The sequence below is a fragment of the Tinamus guttatus genome, unplaced genomic scaffold (assembly GCF_059628265.1).
Source record: "Tinamus guttatus ecotype Peru unplaced genomic scaffold, ASM5962826v1 Tinamus_guttatus_pri_ptg000171l, whole genome shotgun sequence".
Classification (NCBI taxonomy): Eukaryota; Metazoa; Chordata; class Aves; order Tinamiformes; family Tinamidae; genus Tinamus; species Tinamus guttatus.
The window spans coordinates 2,935,880-2,950,982 of NW_028288705.1; the positions used below are offsets into that span (position 1 = coordinate 2,935,880).

At 41.9% G+C, this 15,103-nt stretch overlaps 1 protein-coding gene across 2 annotated transcripts in view; it reads right to left on the bottom strand.

Moving 5' to 3' along the window:
• TBC1D30 (TBC1 domain family member 30) overlaps nt 1-14,652 on the bottom strand; it is a 47,506-nt gene extending 32,854 nt beyond the window's left edge. For both annotated transcript variants that reach the window (XM_088522986.1, XM_088522984.1), the window contains exons 1-2: nt 14,390-14,652; nt 12,659-12,823 (exon numbers count right to left, since the gene is read on the bottom strand). In XM_088522986.1, the coding sequence (XP_088379112.1) occupies nt 12,659-12,823; nt 14,390-14,648 (424 nt within the window). In that variant the 5' untranslated portion in view covers nt 14,649-14,652. The remainder of the gene's footprint in view (nt 1-12,658; nt 12,824-14,389) is intronic.
• Nucleotides 14,653-15,103: the final 451 nt, after the last annotated feature.

The window sequence follows — 15,103 nt, forward strand, 5'->3', positions numbered from 1 at the left end:
GACCAGAAGAAACTGAGATGGGAAGAGGGGCTTGTTTTAGAATCTGTTAAGCAGGGGATGGAGGCAGGAAGCATGAACTAACTTTGGATACCGAATACAAAGTGACAACGGGGTGGCAGAGAGAACAGGCTGAGAAGGGCTCTGTGTGTTAAGGCAATGGGAGCAAGACATGGCCTAGATCTCCCCGACTGCAAGGAAGGCACCAGCACCTAGTGCACCGAAATGCCTATAGAGGAACGCTGAAATGGGGCTGTGTGCATCTCAAGCTGAAGTCCACAGTTGCACACACACGTCTTATATATATGTATATACACATGTGTACATATATTATATATATATATACACACATATATGCACACACACACATACACACTGTCTTCCAAAAGGATATAACTGCAGTCAGTGGAAAAGCATTTGCAGAAGTTTTCTGTGCCCCAAATAAATCCAACCACACTCAACTCGAGAAAAACAGCAGGTAAGTTGGTAACAAGATCTTCTCACACTGTGAAATTATGGGGGAAAAAAATCAAAGCCAGCATTTTTTTTCCTAATTAAGTTCAATTTTAAAGTAAATTCTAAAGCTATAAAGAGCATCACAATGTTCTATGTTGTCCTCATTAAGAAAATACAGAAGACAGAAAGGAGACCTACCTATTTCATCTGTCTCCTTTAGGGACTGAGAATAACAGTAGAACAGGTAACACAATTACATTTGTTTCTCCAAAGTGGACATTGGCACCTTATGAGTGAGGTGAAAAGCCACATTATGTAGGACTGCATATATAGGGACAATACACTTCAGACTTTATGCTACCATTTACTACAGCAATGGTTAAGAACTGGAGCAACAGTCACAGCAGTACTTAAATGCCCAGTAAAACATATATGGAGGACATTTTCAGTAAACAGGAATGAACTGGAGTCTCGGATAGTAAAAGCCTCTTTTTGTGAAATTCTGTGAGATGAATTTTGATTTTCCATAGAAATAATAATATTTTAGTAATGAGAATATTAGGAAGAAAAATCCTTGAGGAAGTCCTATGTAAAAATAATTAAAAAATCAAAAATAAAAATATTGCTAAAAATGTGAGTATAAAGATTAAGAAACATTATCTTCTTTTGCTAAATAATGGAAAGCACAGGCATGTCTTAGCCAGCTATTCACATCCGAGAATGCTGCTTAAATACCATGTTGTCATTAAAAATAAATAAATTACTAGGCTTATAGAAAAACTATTGCAACATATGAAAAAAAAATACTACAAAGCGCTACTCCTTTAGCAGGTATGATTTGTGGTTATGTTTAAGACAATATTTGCAGACGGATGGAGGTCACAGCACATTTCAGGCCTGCAGCTCTTAGAGCTCTTATTCCCTTACTAGAATTTGATTATTTGCTTAGCAGCTAGCATGGAATTTGAATTTTACAGTGTGGTTTGCTAGCTTGACCAGTCTGAAGTGCGGTTTGAGAAACAGCAAGGAAAACCACTGTGCCTGCAAGGTGACTTTTATCCACAGGCAGAACACTTTCCAACAATCTTCAATTAAAAAGTAATTGCCAAAGTCGGAGAAACGATGAACCACGGAACACCTTGGCCTTGGTGCTCCCCACCATAAGGGACCATGCTTATACATTAAAGCTCTTACATATCTTTTATTACTGCTTTTGCAGTGATCCTAAAGACATCCATCAAAGCTCAGGATCAGACTGTGCCAGGCTTTCCAAAGACCTGCTGCAAAAACGTCTTGTTCCCCCTGCTCACAGGTAACCCAGTCCCTTTTCCAGCATACATATTCTCAGGACAGAGCCTCCATGAGCGAAACTCTGATACAAAGGAATGGAAAGAAAAGTGCCGAGGGACTCTCTGCTGCAGCGGCTGGGGAGGCGAGCGGCATTCACTGAAGCCTGAAGCACTAAACATCCATTTTAACATGTACAACAGCATTTAAGTGTGAATTTTGGTGGCGGTGAAGACAAGATCTATCTCAGTGGACAATTATTTTTCCTTCAAGATCCTAAATGGCCCAATAACTACTGCAGCCAGCACTATTAGGCCAGATGAAAAAAAAAACAGTAATATACTGAAAAAAAATAAAACTGTTAAATATCTATGATGTCTAATGCAACGTAAGGACAAAACAGAGCAGGTCATGCTCTATATTTTGGCAATATGTGTTGTATACATGGTAGAGAAACATTTCAGTGATTGGTTCTAGGTTGCTGTGATTTTAGGAAGGTAATTACAACTATAGGGAGCTAAGTCCACAAGCTGTTTCACTGCTGGCAAAACGTAACAGGAAGTTTCTATTGTTTACTAAGACATAGTTTAATAACAGGCTTGTGTCACTCTTCTGTTTTAGTTTCTTTTAAAGAAAGGTTCTGGAAAGATGATGTAAGGTGGAGAGGCAACATAGACTTAACTTCCTTTGCAAATTTTAATTGTACCTGAGGAGCACTCACTCATAGCTCGGCAAGTCAAATTCAGGTTATAATTCCAAGAGAAGAAAATATTTTTTATAATCAAAGGTTCTCATTTTGGACTTCCTCCAGAGTTGCACTAGCGTAGAATTACAAATAGGAGCATCAATGGATCTGAGTGGACAAAGTTCACAACCTACTTTTCCTCACATCTCATTTTCGAATGCCAAGCCTGTCGCACAAAGCTCCAGAAAGGCAGCCGCTAGCGCTGGCTCACGAGCTGTGAATTGGTCTCTTCCTAGTACTAATTACCCGAAGCAGCTCTTATTCCCCATTTGATCTTCAGCATCCAAGAAATCTTTTCTTCGAAGAGTAACTCAACCAAAGCATGCTTAGTGTGCGCCACATTTGGAGAGAGAACACATTTAAAAGCCATGTAGTTTGCTGGGCAGTTTCAATGAAGACCCATTAACCCTCTCACAAGTTCACATGATTAAAGTGCTATTAATTCACTTGACAAAAATATATATATATTTGTTTTGAAATATAATCCATAGAAGAATTAACAAAGGAAGTAGTGCTAAGGCAGACAAGAAGAAAAGAATATATGTACAATCTAATTACACGACTCTTTCTCTCAGTCTACTTCCACATATAAAAGGATGTCTGTCACAGAAAGACTAAAGATGGTTAATGGCATCGTGTTATAGCCAGAGCTCACACGTCCATCCTTGGAGCTTAATTCTCACAAACCACCCATTGCATCCTGTCTGTTCAATACTTGCCATGGATGCTATGGGTTTTCACTACCTGCAGAAATCAGAGCAGTATCTGTCATCAGCTCAGAAGTGCATAAAGGATTTATGAAATATGGATGCTGGAAATACTTCTCAGGAGCATTCCTCGCACATCTCCTTCCGTAGCACTCTCTGTACTGCGGCTTCCTATCAAATTCTCATTTAGCACCCCAGCTGCAGGCACTGGGCAGACCTCAGCAGGCTACAGCAGGGTGATAAGCTCTGCTTCACGCAAATCCTGAACCTACATGGACATCAGTATCACAGCTTATTTAACCCAAAGAATTCAGAGAATAACACTACTAAACTAACCGAGCTCTACTGCTGATCAGGTGGCCATTACAAAGGCTTCAGCTGAACAAAGGAAATAGTGTTGACTGACCAGGTTGTTTCTGAGGTTGCAACTAGCTGAAGACGAAGTGTAGACAAACACCAGGCTACTTCTACTTTCTTACTGTGAGCAGGCAACAGGATCCTTCCCTTCATGCAGCTAGAAGCCTCCTAAACTTGAGCTGATCAAAAATCATCTTCTGAAATTACTGCAAGTATTAGAGAAATGACAGTTCGCTGATTACAAGATCACTTTGCTCAGGCAAATTTGTACATAAGCATCCCTAGATAACTAATAATAGAAAAAAAAAAAAAAAAACAGGCAATAATCTGCCATCACTTTTAATCCCATTTCTATGCTCAACAAGTATTTTACATAACAAATACTACATCCAATGCATCAACTTTTAATGGAACAGCTGTTGTTCAAAGCATAATTCTGTGGACTCAAAATTCTAAATGCACCAAGAAAATAATCCTGCAAAGTCAGTTCTGTAACAGCAGTAGTGATCTGGTTACACAGAAGACCATGGAAAAGAAGGTAAACAGTCAGCAGTCAACTTATTCATATATAAAATATATAGTGTTAGGTATATCCCCAACAACCATTTCACTATTGCCACAGCTGGCAAAGAATACTTACAACAGCCTACACCAGATGATGCAGCATAGGAATTAGGTAGTGATTCTGCAATCTATACATAGATATACTGAAAAAAATGCATTTTCTAACGTAAACTGGGTCTAGGTTCAGCAGCAAGATTATTACTTGCAGAAGGATTTACTGAATTTACTGTTCAGGTCCATGGTAAGCAATCACAGAATGATTAAGGTAGGCAGGGAGCTCTGGAAAGCATCTAGTCCAACCCCCTGCCCAAGCAGGGTGCCCTAGGGCGCGTTGCCCCGAAGCGTGTCCAGGTGGCTTCCGAGGAGCTCCAGGGAAGGAGGTTCCACAGCCTCACTGAGCAGCCTGTTCCAGAGCTCCATCACCACCGCAGTCACGCAGCTTCTCCTCATATGCAGGCAGAACTTCCTGTGCTTCAGTCTGTGGCTATTGCCCCTTGTTCCATCACTGGTCACTACCAAAAAGAGTCTGGCCCCAGCCTCTTGGCACCCTCCCTTAAGGTCAAGGCCTCTTAGTCTTCTCTTCCTTAGGCTGGACAGGCCCAGCTCTCCCACTCTCTCCTCACAGGGCAGATGTTCCAGCCTCCTCATCATCTCTGTAGCTCTGCGGTGGCTCCATGTCCCTCCTGTACTAGGGAGTCCTGAATGAAATACTTCTTTAAGAAAAGCTTATTTTGCATCATATGCACATTCAGGTGTTAATATCCAATTAATTTCTGTATAATACAACTATCGCAGAACTACTTGGAATGGGAAAACTGAAGACTTTATATAAGCCATAGCTGACGCTTCCATCACCTTAGGCAGTGAAGGGGGATTTCACCTTGGGGGATTTCATCATAACCCCCCAAAGAGGAAGAAGAAAAACCTGTAGCTTAAGAACGAGTTTGACTGCGCAGCTCCCTAGACCAGCCAGGCAATCCCTAGTGTAGAGCAGACAGGGAACGACCTGCAGAGGTGTCTGCCCATGCATTCCCACGAAGATCACTGGAAAAGTTAGCTGGAAACATTTTAATGGAAAGCACTCTTATAAAACACCAGCTTCTAAAGAGCACTGTGCCTACTGCACAACATAAGCTTTGATGAAAACATATTTCTCAAAGCTAAAAACATAATTCAATTTTCACTCTTTTCAGGATAAACATTTTAAGTTCATATTTCAAAAGAGCTCATTATTTAACAGGAAAAGGGTTAGAAGTGTCAAAAAATGAATAAAACAGTTTAGCTCAAGATATAAGTTTTCAGAATTTTGGTTCATAAACAATGGATTTTTGCAAGTGGACGTTTTACTTCACATTGCAAGGAAAGATTGTGGCTATTGTACTCTTAAAGTAACATTTCCCTCAGAGTGAGGGCTGCAGGTTTCATATTGCTTTAAGCACTAGTTTTTGACACCTTTTGAATTTAATTCTCTGAAAGTGCATAGACCACAAGAACTTTTTAAAAAGACACAGTTAAATTATACAGCAAATCTGTCCTCTCATTTTTTTTCAGAAAAAAAGCCCACATCCTTTACTTTTAACATTAGAAGAACAAATAATTTCTACTTCATTTTAGGAATCAAGAAACTGATATTAGACTCCAAGTGAGCTCTGAAGGATACCAAGCTTGTCATTGTTCGATCTCGCAATTTGCTAAATTCGTAATGAAAATGACTGCACAGTTTGCCAATTTTAAGTTCATATCATGGCTTTGTTTCTACAGTGGCAAATACCAGCAAGAGAAGATGACGCCTTTAATCAGCCAGCCAAGGTCTTTATCACAGAGTTGACTCCTTCCTTGTGGGTGACCTCCAGAGCTGCATGAAAGCCTCACTGAAGAACAAAACTTGCTGCCCTCACAAAGCATCAACACCTTGTTGCTCCATGCTCCACTCTTTGGCATTGTGCTTGATGACACTCACGCTTCTCCTCCCTCTCTCCACGCTCACTAACACAAATCCAGAACACCTGATCCAATTTACGTTAGCAAATACAAAATCTACCACACAACTCCTTATTGCACCGTTTCGCCGTGAGCCAGGGCACCGAGAGGAGCCATGCTGTTTGCAGCCCTCCTCCTCCAGGCGAGGGCTAAAGGGATACACAAGCAATCCTTCTCAGGCCCATGCCTCGCAACGTTTCCAGGGTTGCTGCAATCTTGGCTGGCTGAAGCTGAATGAGATATAATCAAACGGCATTTAACTGTATAAGAGCGTACACACAATTGTAGCTGGCTCTTTCAAAAGGCTCTCTGATGGTATTTTAAAGCATCAAACAATTTATTAACAACGGTGGATAACACTGAGCTAGTTGATTAAAGACCTACCTTTACTTAGAGTCATTTTTCCCCATGTACAGCCTAAACCCAAGGGCTTGTAAACTTTATCATTCGACCCAGATGAACTGCAGCCTGCTTGCCAACGGATCTTACAGACCAAAAGCACAGCCATGCCCCACTGTGCCAAGCGCACGCATTAGTCCTCATTCCATTTCTACTGAACACGGGTTCCGTGCTCCCCCTTTTCTGGCTGCCCCGTTACTTCACTCCATGCAAACGAGCACAAGGCATGGAATGGATTACAACCCCCCTTGATTAGCGGTGCTCTGGCCACCTCCACATCCCAAATCTCAAGTAATGTGGAGAGACTTCACTGCGTGGCGTAACTACCAGTTTGTTGACAACTGCGAGCAACAAAAATCAGCGGCAACAAGCTTCTTAGTTACATCCTCCTGGCTGCAAGGAGGCAACTGGCTGTAAGGAAAGCTCCCCTGGGGAAGGAGAAGAGACTGCTTTGCGCCTCACTTGCTTTGGTAACAGTTTACCAAGCGACAAAAGATGATTACCACATTTTCAAGCTCCTGATTTTATTTCTTCCCATTTCCCCTTTCCTGCAGAAAGGCATGCAAGAACAAAATATTAAGAACCATTAATTAAAAAATAAACAAAACCAATGATAAACATCGTTTATTTTGGTATTCATTTCAAAAATCTACAATACCCATTTAAATTATGAAATTCTTACCACACATGAAGGGTAAAGATCTGCAATACAACCAAGCACACATATATAAACGAGTTAATAGAGAGAACTACAGAGACGAAACATACAGTCCTTTGACTCATCTGAGCATGACTCATAAGAAATCAGCCCTCACAAGAAGCAAAGCACCTATTTTACCTGCACCAGGAGGAGCACATTTTTGACAGATCAGTTAACAGTTTGTGCTATAGCAAGGTGTTGAAGCAGATCAATCTGGCTTCAAATATCTATGCTACTGAGTGCAATTTAAAACATATTATTACTCAAACATCTGCAAAAAGAGCCACATTTTTCCAAATGAATGATCTGTTTCACTTCCACTTGGAAAACCAAAGAAGAGCATGAGATGAACACTACAAGTTTACAATAGTTCCTCTTTTAACCACAAACACAGCTACGAAAAATGCACAGACCCTAGTGTTTTGTATTCTTAATAAAGAAAGTACTTTCCTCTAATACGTAAGTCAGACTTTTGAGTAAGGAACATATTAAAACAAGTTAAAAATGTAGTCACTAATTCATCACACAAAGATTCAGGGAGTATTTTTGCTTTTGGGTTTTTTTTTAATAAGAAATAAAATTAAACCACGCTGCAGCAGAGAGGTCCTGTGATAAGATATGTGCATATGTCTGCAAGAGAAACTGGGATGCAAGACGGAATAATGTGCATAACTTCAAATGGATGCCTTTCTAGGCATGTACACAAGTGTTTGCCCCTGGTTAAGACACACATCTGAATCACAGCAACATTCAACAGCTTTCGAACATCTTAAAAGTTGGATTATGGGCACTGCTGTATTAAAGCTGTTTTGTAAAGCTGCACACAACCTTTCACTGTAATATTTACAGTTTCCTGTATATTTAAGGAACTTGCATCCTGTGAACTAAAATGGAGTCTCCTTCTCTGGAGCCTCCTTCTCTGGAGATCTTCCAAACCCACCTGGATGCCACCCTGTGCCACGTGCTCTAGGTGTCCCTGCTGGATCAAGGAGTTGACTAAATGATCTCCAGAGGTCCCTTCCCACCTCAACCATTCTGGGATTCTGTGAAAATTCACATGAGTGTCTGTCACGGTCTCGTAACTACTGAGGGAGACAGAGGGATGGAGAAAACCGGCAAGCAGGTAACTAGCACATGCAGCCTACGAGACTTGGAAAAGGGAGCAAGGAAAGCATGACAAAGACCAAGCAGGATGTGCTGAGGCACCGCGTGCACCAAGGCGGCCCTGTGCAGGGCTCTCCCTCGCGCCCACCAGCAGAGCTCAGGCTGGAGCCGTGAGGAGCCCTCAGAAGGGCAGGATGGGGCAGGGAGCCCACAGGGGCCTCCTCCCCAGGGCGCTGCACTCCCTAGCATGTGGCAGGGGCCTCCTCGCAACACGGGCTCCAGCCACCGCTGCCTTTCTACCCAGGAGGCTGGAAAGATAGAAGGGATAGAATGGAATATCCAAGTGATGCGCTCGGCAACCACCAACACTGCTGCTAACCACACGGACAAGCGCTGGTATTTCTGCAGTTAGGCACCAAATTACTCAGCCCCGCGGGCAGGAGCTTCTGAATAGGCCACCACCATCACAGTCGGGGGGAGTTACTGATCTCAAGTACAAATAAGCCATTGTCAGCATGTGTTCATCTGCTCCATACAAGCAGGCAAACACTTTGTGTGAACATTTATTTACCGGTTTATGTATGACTTTCAATCATTTCATCTAGTTATTGTCTAACCGCATTTGTAAAGCACTTTAACTTCATATTAAAGGAAGGATATGAAAGCCATCAACCTCTGAAAGCTGAAGAGACAAACCTTGAACTCCACAGGAAATAAAATATTCTGTCTCCCTCTGCTGGCTCTACAGTAAATCAGACCAGGAGGAGAAAAAGGGAGGAAAAAAAACAAACACACACGAACAGAAAAATATTTATTGTCACAAGAAAATAATTCCTGTGCTAAAATATTTTTTCATAAAAATATGACAGACTATTACTGAATGTTCTGGATACAATTTCAATCTATTCTATAATGAACCAGATTTAAGCATCCCTGCTTGCCACCAGCTGACTGAGCCATAACCATGTTGCTGAATGATTTACCTACCGATAATACACACTTTTTATTAAAATAAGATCAAATTTGCAATTCAAAGAAATTCTGGTTTGCAATTTTATTACTCAAACTTAATAATACAAGCAAGGTGTCCCTATACAAAAACAAGGAGAAAAGTATGAGATTAATTCTGCATATTATTTGGACGATAGTGGCAAAAGTAACAGACAAAATCATTTTTGATAAATACGCCTTTGCTGATTTTCTACTGAATTCCACCTGTGATACCAGCATAATCAGTTTTAAGCTCTCTGCTTGCTAGGATGGATTTGAAATAGGTTAACATATTTGAAATAGTGCTCCAGAAAAACTAAATTCTTGCTCTTCCAAATAAATCAAAATTACTAGAGGAAGATGCATGCACCTTTAAGCTATATTTGGTACCAGGCCATCAGTGTGATTTCTCTCCTACCAATTTACTTTACCCAAGTTTAAAATTTGTAGTATAATAAGGGTTTTTTTTACATGAAACTGGTCAGTCATTTATCTTACAAATCCAAACTAGTGCACTGTACTGCTCTTAGATGCTCATGTATCTAGCAGAGGAACTTATCCAGCATCCAACAGAGCTGCAGTCACTCACGCTTCTGATCAACATGTTCAGCGAGTTTTATTTTGCACAGTGTTTTGCTTACAAGCAAGTGTGACATGTCAGCTACCGGTGCCGGACTGACAACATCAGGAAGAACCCAGGAGGTGCTGACAGAGCTCAGCACCAGCCGGTAGCCGGCGACTCTTTTCTCTTCCCCAGCTGTTCTACCTGCTCAGCAGCTGGAGGCCTGCGTGTGCCACGCTGGGTCCTGCGCCAGGCATCTTCCGCAGGCCGAGCAGAGACCGAGTGCCAGCAGAGCTGGAAAGCTGACCCCTGGACAGCTTTCTGTGGGGTTTGCAGAACTTCAATATATTGAACTCAACCGTTCTGACAAAACAACGCTAGATTCAGCACCAGATGGGTTTTACACTTGCTTTGAAACAGTATTGTTTGCAATTGGTGTGTACAGCTGGTATTCAAGTGTCTGAATGGGATCTTAATGATAATTTAAGACGTAAATTCTATTCCTACATTGAGACTTCACTACTGCCACACTGGTAATTTTTCTTCTTATTTTCTATAAACATACCACTGAACTCTATATAAGCCTGCTCCAGAATGACTGTATTATAGATTTTGACACTTAAAAGTTATTTAATGATAACACCACTCCAAAGAGTTTTAGTTAACCTCTAAAAATTTATTTTGAAAAGGAAAATATGCAACAACTTTTCCTTAGCAACCTGATAAAGAATTTAGTACTACAGGTTATCATAATGCTAATGCTGTAAACAACAGCACGTTATAAATCTTCATAGCGTGTAACACAGTATTGCAAATAAAACATTCAGAAAAAAACTTTCAACAATAAACTGCTGCAGATTTATACACTGAATATTTTTAGAAGGAGAGGGTAGTCTATAGAAAATCCAGCTTACAAGGGCTTTCATGGGCAGCAAAGCTCAGTTACATGCCAGGTATGTTTTAAAGTGAATTTCTTAATGATCCATCACATTAACTCCTGGAGTTTTTTTGTTTGTTTGTTTGAAGTTAGAAGTGGAGACAATGGATGTTTCCAGTGCCAGTACAATAGTTCTGATGAGATTTTAAGGCCTCACTACATGTTTGGCAGCTACACTTCTTAAGGCAGAAGTCATCTTTTCCTAGACATTCATTCCTGCTTCTCCTATCATCATGCACAGAACTGAATCAGGGAACCTCTTCATACAGAGAGAAGAAAAGAAAAAAGAAAAAAAAAAGAGATTTTTCTTTTAATTGGATAACCTCTCCAGTTTGGCTCATTATATATCCCTCAGGGGTATTCAATAAATATAATAATACTTTTTTTCATATTTAACCAGAAGAGATTTAATATACAAACCTACACAGAAGCTTCAGAAAGCCTACACACACATGAATGGATATTAAGCAATAAACTGCATTACATTAACATTTCTGCTGCCATCTCAGTTATTACTAGCATTTAGAACATAATGCTTCTTTTCATTCATCTAAGAATAAACAAAGGATCCAATATCTGCAAAACCACAACACATTCATATTTAGGATGAAACACCATACCCCTTGGCACCGATAGGACTTTACCTTGCAAAAGCGGTCAGCGTGTTCAGACCTTCAGAATTTACAGCCAAATCCTCCAAATACTTAAGCACACTCAAAATTCACATACTGTCATTTAAAATGAGACTACAGGGTATGCTTAAGTGCTCACAGTACCAAGAAGCCAATTATCAAGCTGATGTTTAGTAGGAAAAAGAGTGAGAAAAACATTAAGTAGTGTTATGTCAGACAAGAACATTCATGCTCAGTTTTAAGTGGAATGAAAAAGTACTTGTAAATAGCTGACAATTAAGCTTCACTGCAACAGACAAACTCTTAACTAAACTACATTAGCATATGCCACTACAGTAAGGTTTTTGTGTTTTTTTTTTTTTTAATAAAATTTGTACATGCACCTCAAAGCTACTACAGGCATTTTTGTGATGAGGCCATGCTTTATTTACTGTACCTGAACATTTCTTTACCTGTCACGCTGCATGTTAATGAAAAAAAAATAAGATAGGGAATGTTAGATTATTTTCATATATCCTTTCTAAAGGCATCTTTTACAAATTTTTACAAAAACAAGATATTCATTTTAACTGTAACGGAAGTAACAAAAGCACTACAGTATCTTTAGATGATGACTGCCAAGCTAAATAAAAAGGTCCCATTGTGTTGAAAGAAAAGACTAGACAACTGAAGAGCAACATTTCTCTTCTTTCCCATGCGTTCGTTTTTAAACCCCCCAAAACCACCACCTGAGGAAAGGGGGTTTGCGTCACCACTCTGCCTCACTTTGAGCCAACTCAACAGAGAGGGGTTACAGACTGTTAATAATGCTCAAGCAAGACAACTCTATACGCTGTCTATAGAACTTCCACGTAAAAGAATTTCCACTTTTGCCACCTCTCTTAATGTCATACTAAAGTTAAACACAATATACACACCAATAAATAAATAAATAAAATCAAGAATTTCTGTGTATAAGGGCTGGCAGCCTATCTGCAGTAAGAGTGCCTCACCAATACATCACACCAACACAACCAGCACATGTAGTTAGCTCAAACTGTACTCAGTCTGCTCCCAGGCACACACCACAGCCATCCCAGGAAGCCAACCATAGGCAAATAGTAGCATAACCTGATCTCTTGGCTTTAAAAAATAATTTAGAAATCACATATAATCAAACATGAGAGCTTAACTGAACTACTGCCCGCATTAATGAAATAAACTACTTACACTAATACACACGTACTCAGAAGGGCACTTACGTCGTTTCTGGGAAACGGCCTGTAAACAGGCGGTGACAATATCACAGTTCTTCTGCACTTTATGCATAAGTCTGTCTTTCTGCTTCAGAAGGCGAAGTAGCTTTGCTGACTGAACGAAAATTCTGTAATTCAGCTCTTGTTTTATAGTTTTCAGTTCATCCACATCTGCCAATAAGCAGAGAAATTTATTTCAGACCGGGCCAAAACGCAAGTAAATAGCTCACTACAGCTGATGCAGAACAGGACTTGCCCCACAGACATTTACATAAACTTTCCACAAGTCTGTAGTTTATCGAACAAGAGTTCCCTATTAAAACTATTTGCAGGATTTGAGCTTAAGCCTTTTAATTTTGTTTTAAACTTAAGTACTTTTACTTATAGCACAGTGTCTGAATATTAAGAACTCTACTGCTATAAACTAGAAATATTATGGCAGATGAAGGCATCATGTATCCAGTAGCTACGCTGCTGCAGATGTAACCTAAATACAGTGTTGTCTGGAAGTGGGCCCACAGAAAACCTGTGTGAGGTGCGAACAAGTGCTAGGGACACAGAAACACGTTTAAGCTGCCTGCCAGGTTAGAAACACAATTCCAGGATGAGCTGTAAGTGGGAAACCCTTTCCAAGAAAGTGGCAACTAAGTTTGCGATTTACAGGATAGTGGAGAATCAGAAATGATTGCAGGGAGGGCAGTCACCGTCAGGACAATCCTGCATTTTGCACCTTCCATCAGTTTCAGCACCACCTCTCGCTCAGTGCCCACCAATAATTGGTATCTGGCAAGGGGATTTCAGAACCACATCCACTAATTTTAATAGCAAAAAGAGTAGACTGTATTCCTATTGACTTGTATACTCCTCACAAAAGGAGCAAGATGGATTTTATTCTTTCCAATCCAGCCCAGTTAGTTGCTCCTGCAACAGCAACTGATTATCCTTGCAGCAAAATTCATTAGTTTTGAATCTACGTCAACAAAATACTCCAGAGCAAGCAAATCTCTTGTTGAGTCACAGGTTCCCGCTGGACACAAAGAACATGGGCCGCATCTTGTAACATCATCTCCTTCAGAAGCCAAACACGGAAGCAGAGAGCTATTTGTACAGGTCAGAAAAAATACAGGCAAGTTTATTCATTTCCTGCTTTTTTTTCCCCTAATGAACAGCAAGAATGATTTAACACGAGAGGATTTATCAGGAGACAAGAGGCTTTTGAACAGTGCTCTTAACCAGGCCAGGCTGGAGATATAAGTCATAGCCTTTTATGAACATTCACTGTCACATCTGCTCATTATCCATTAGAATTATTCAACAGTTTCATTTTGATTAGTCAAACATTGCAATTTTATTTTCTCTTACATATCATTTTTTTTTCTTTCCTGGAACACTTGGGTTTATGTGCAGATAAACTAAACCTAACAACCGTAAAGTTGAGGTCTGCCAGGACCGAGAAGACCTGAAAAACCACCTGCCTTCAATGACATGGTATGTGCAGCATCCCTTCTAGCTTAACGAGACAGGGAGTTAGCACATCATAAACATCTAAATGTGTGAAAAAAAAAAAAAAAAAAGTTTCCTGAGAGGGTGCTCGGTCCATTAACACCATAAGAGGACCAAGAAATCTCCCGGGCAGGGACCCTCTGGGCGGCAGCGGGGGACGGGGGGCAGCCGGGCACTTCGTGCCCGGCTGCCCCCCGTCCCCCGCTGCCGCCCCAGGCGGGCTACGAGCGGTACCTTTGAGTCGCAGGTACTCGAGATGGCTCGGCCGCTGCTGCAGCCGCCGGAGGACGCGGGAGCGGGCGCTGCCCGGCGCGGCGGCCGCCTCGGCGCTGTCGGCGCGGTAGAGCTCGGTGAGCAGCCCGCTCACGAGCGACGAGGTGCGGCTGGCGCGGCGGCGGCCGCTGCCGCCACCTTCCTCGTCCTCCTCCTCTTCTTCCTCCTCATCGTCCTCCTCCTCGGCCAGGCTGTCGGCGCTGCCCGGAGCCGCCTCCATCTTCCTCCCGCCGCCGGAGTTCCGGCTCCGGCTCCTTCCACAACGAGGGAAGCGGGCAGCGCCCGATCCACCCCCGCGCCTCTCGCCGTGGTAGCGGCCGCGCAGCGGCGGGGCAGGGCGCGCGGGCCGCCGCACCTGCGCGGGGGGGTCGCCCCGCCCGTGCGCGCCGCGGCCGTTGGGCAACGGTCACGCTCGTGCCCGCGGCGCTGACCGTTAACGGCGGGCGCCCGCCTTTAGCCCTGCCGTCTCGCTGGCGGTTGGTGCGTTGTGCCGCAGACGAAGGCGAATACAATACATTAAAAAACGCACGAAAGAATATAGGGTATAACTCTAATTGCATGTTTATGAAGTAAAATTACACAAGTCACCGTAAAACACGGTACAAAACAGAGCAGGTAACGAAGTTTTATCGCTGCGGGGACCGCGTTGCTACCACAGCGAACCGCCCGCGCGGG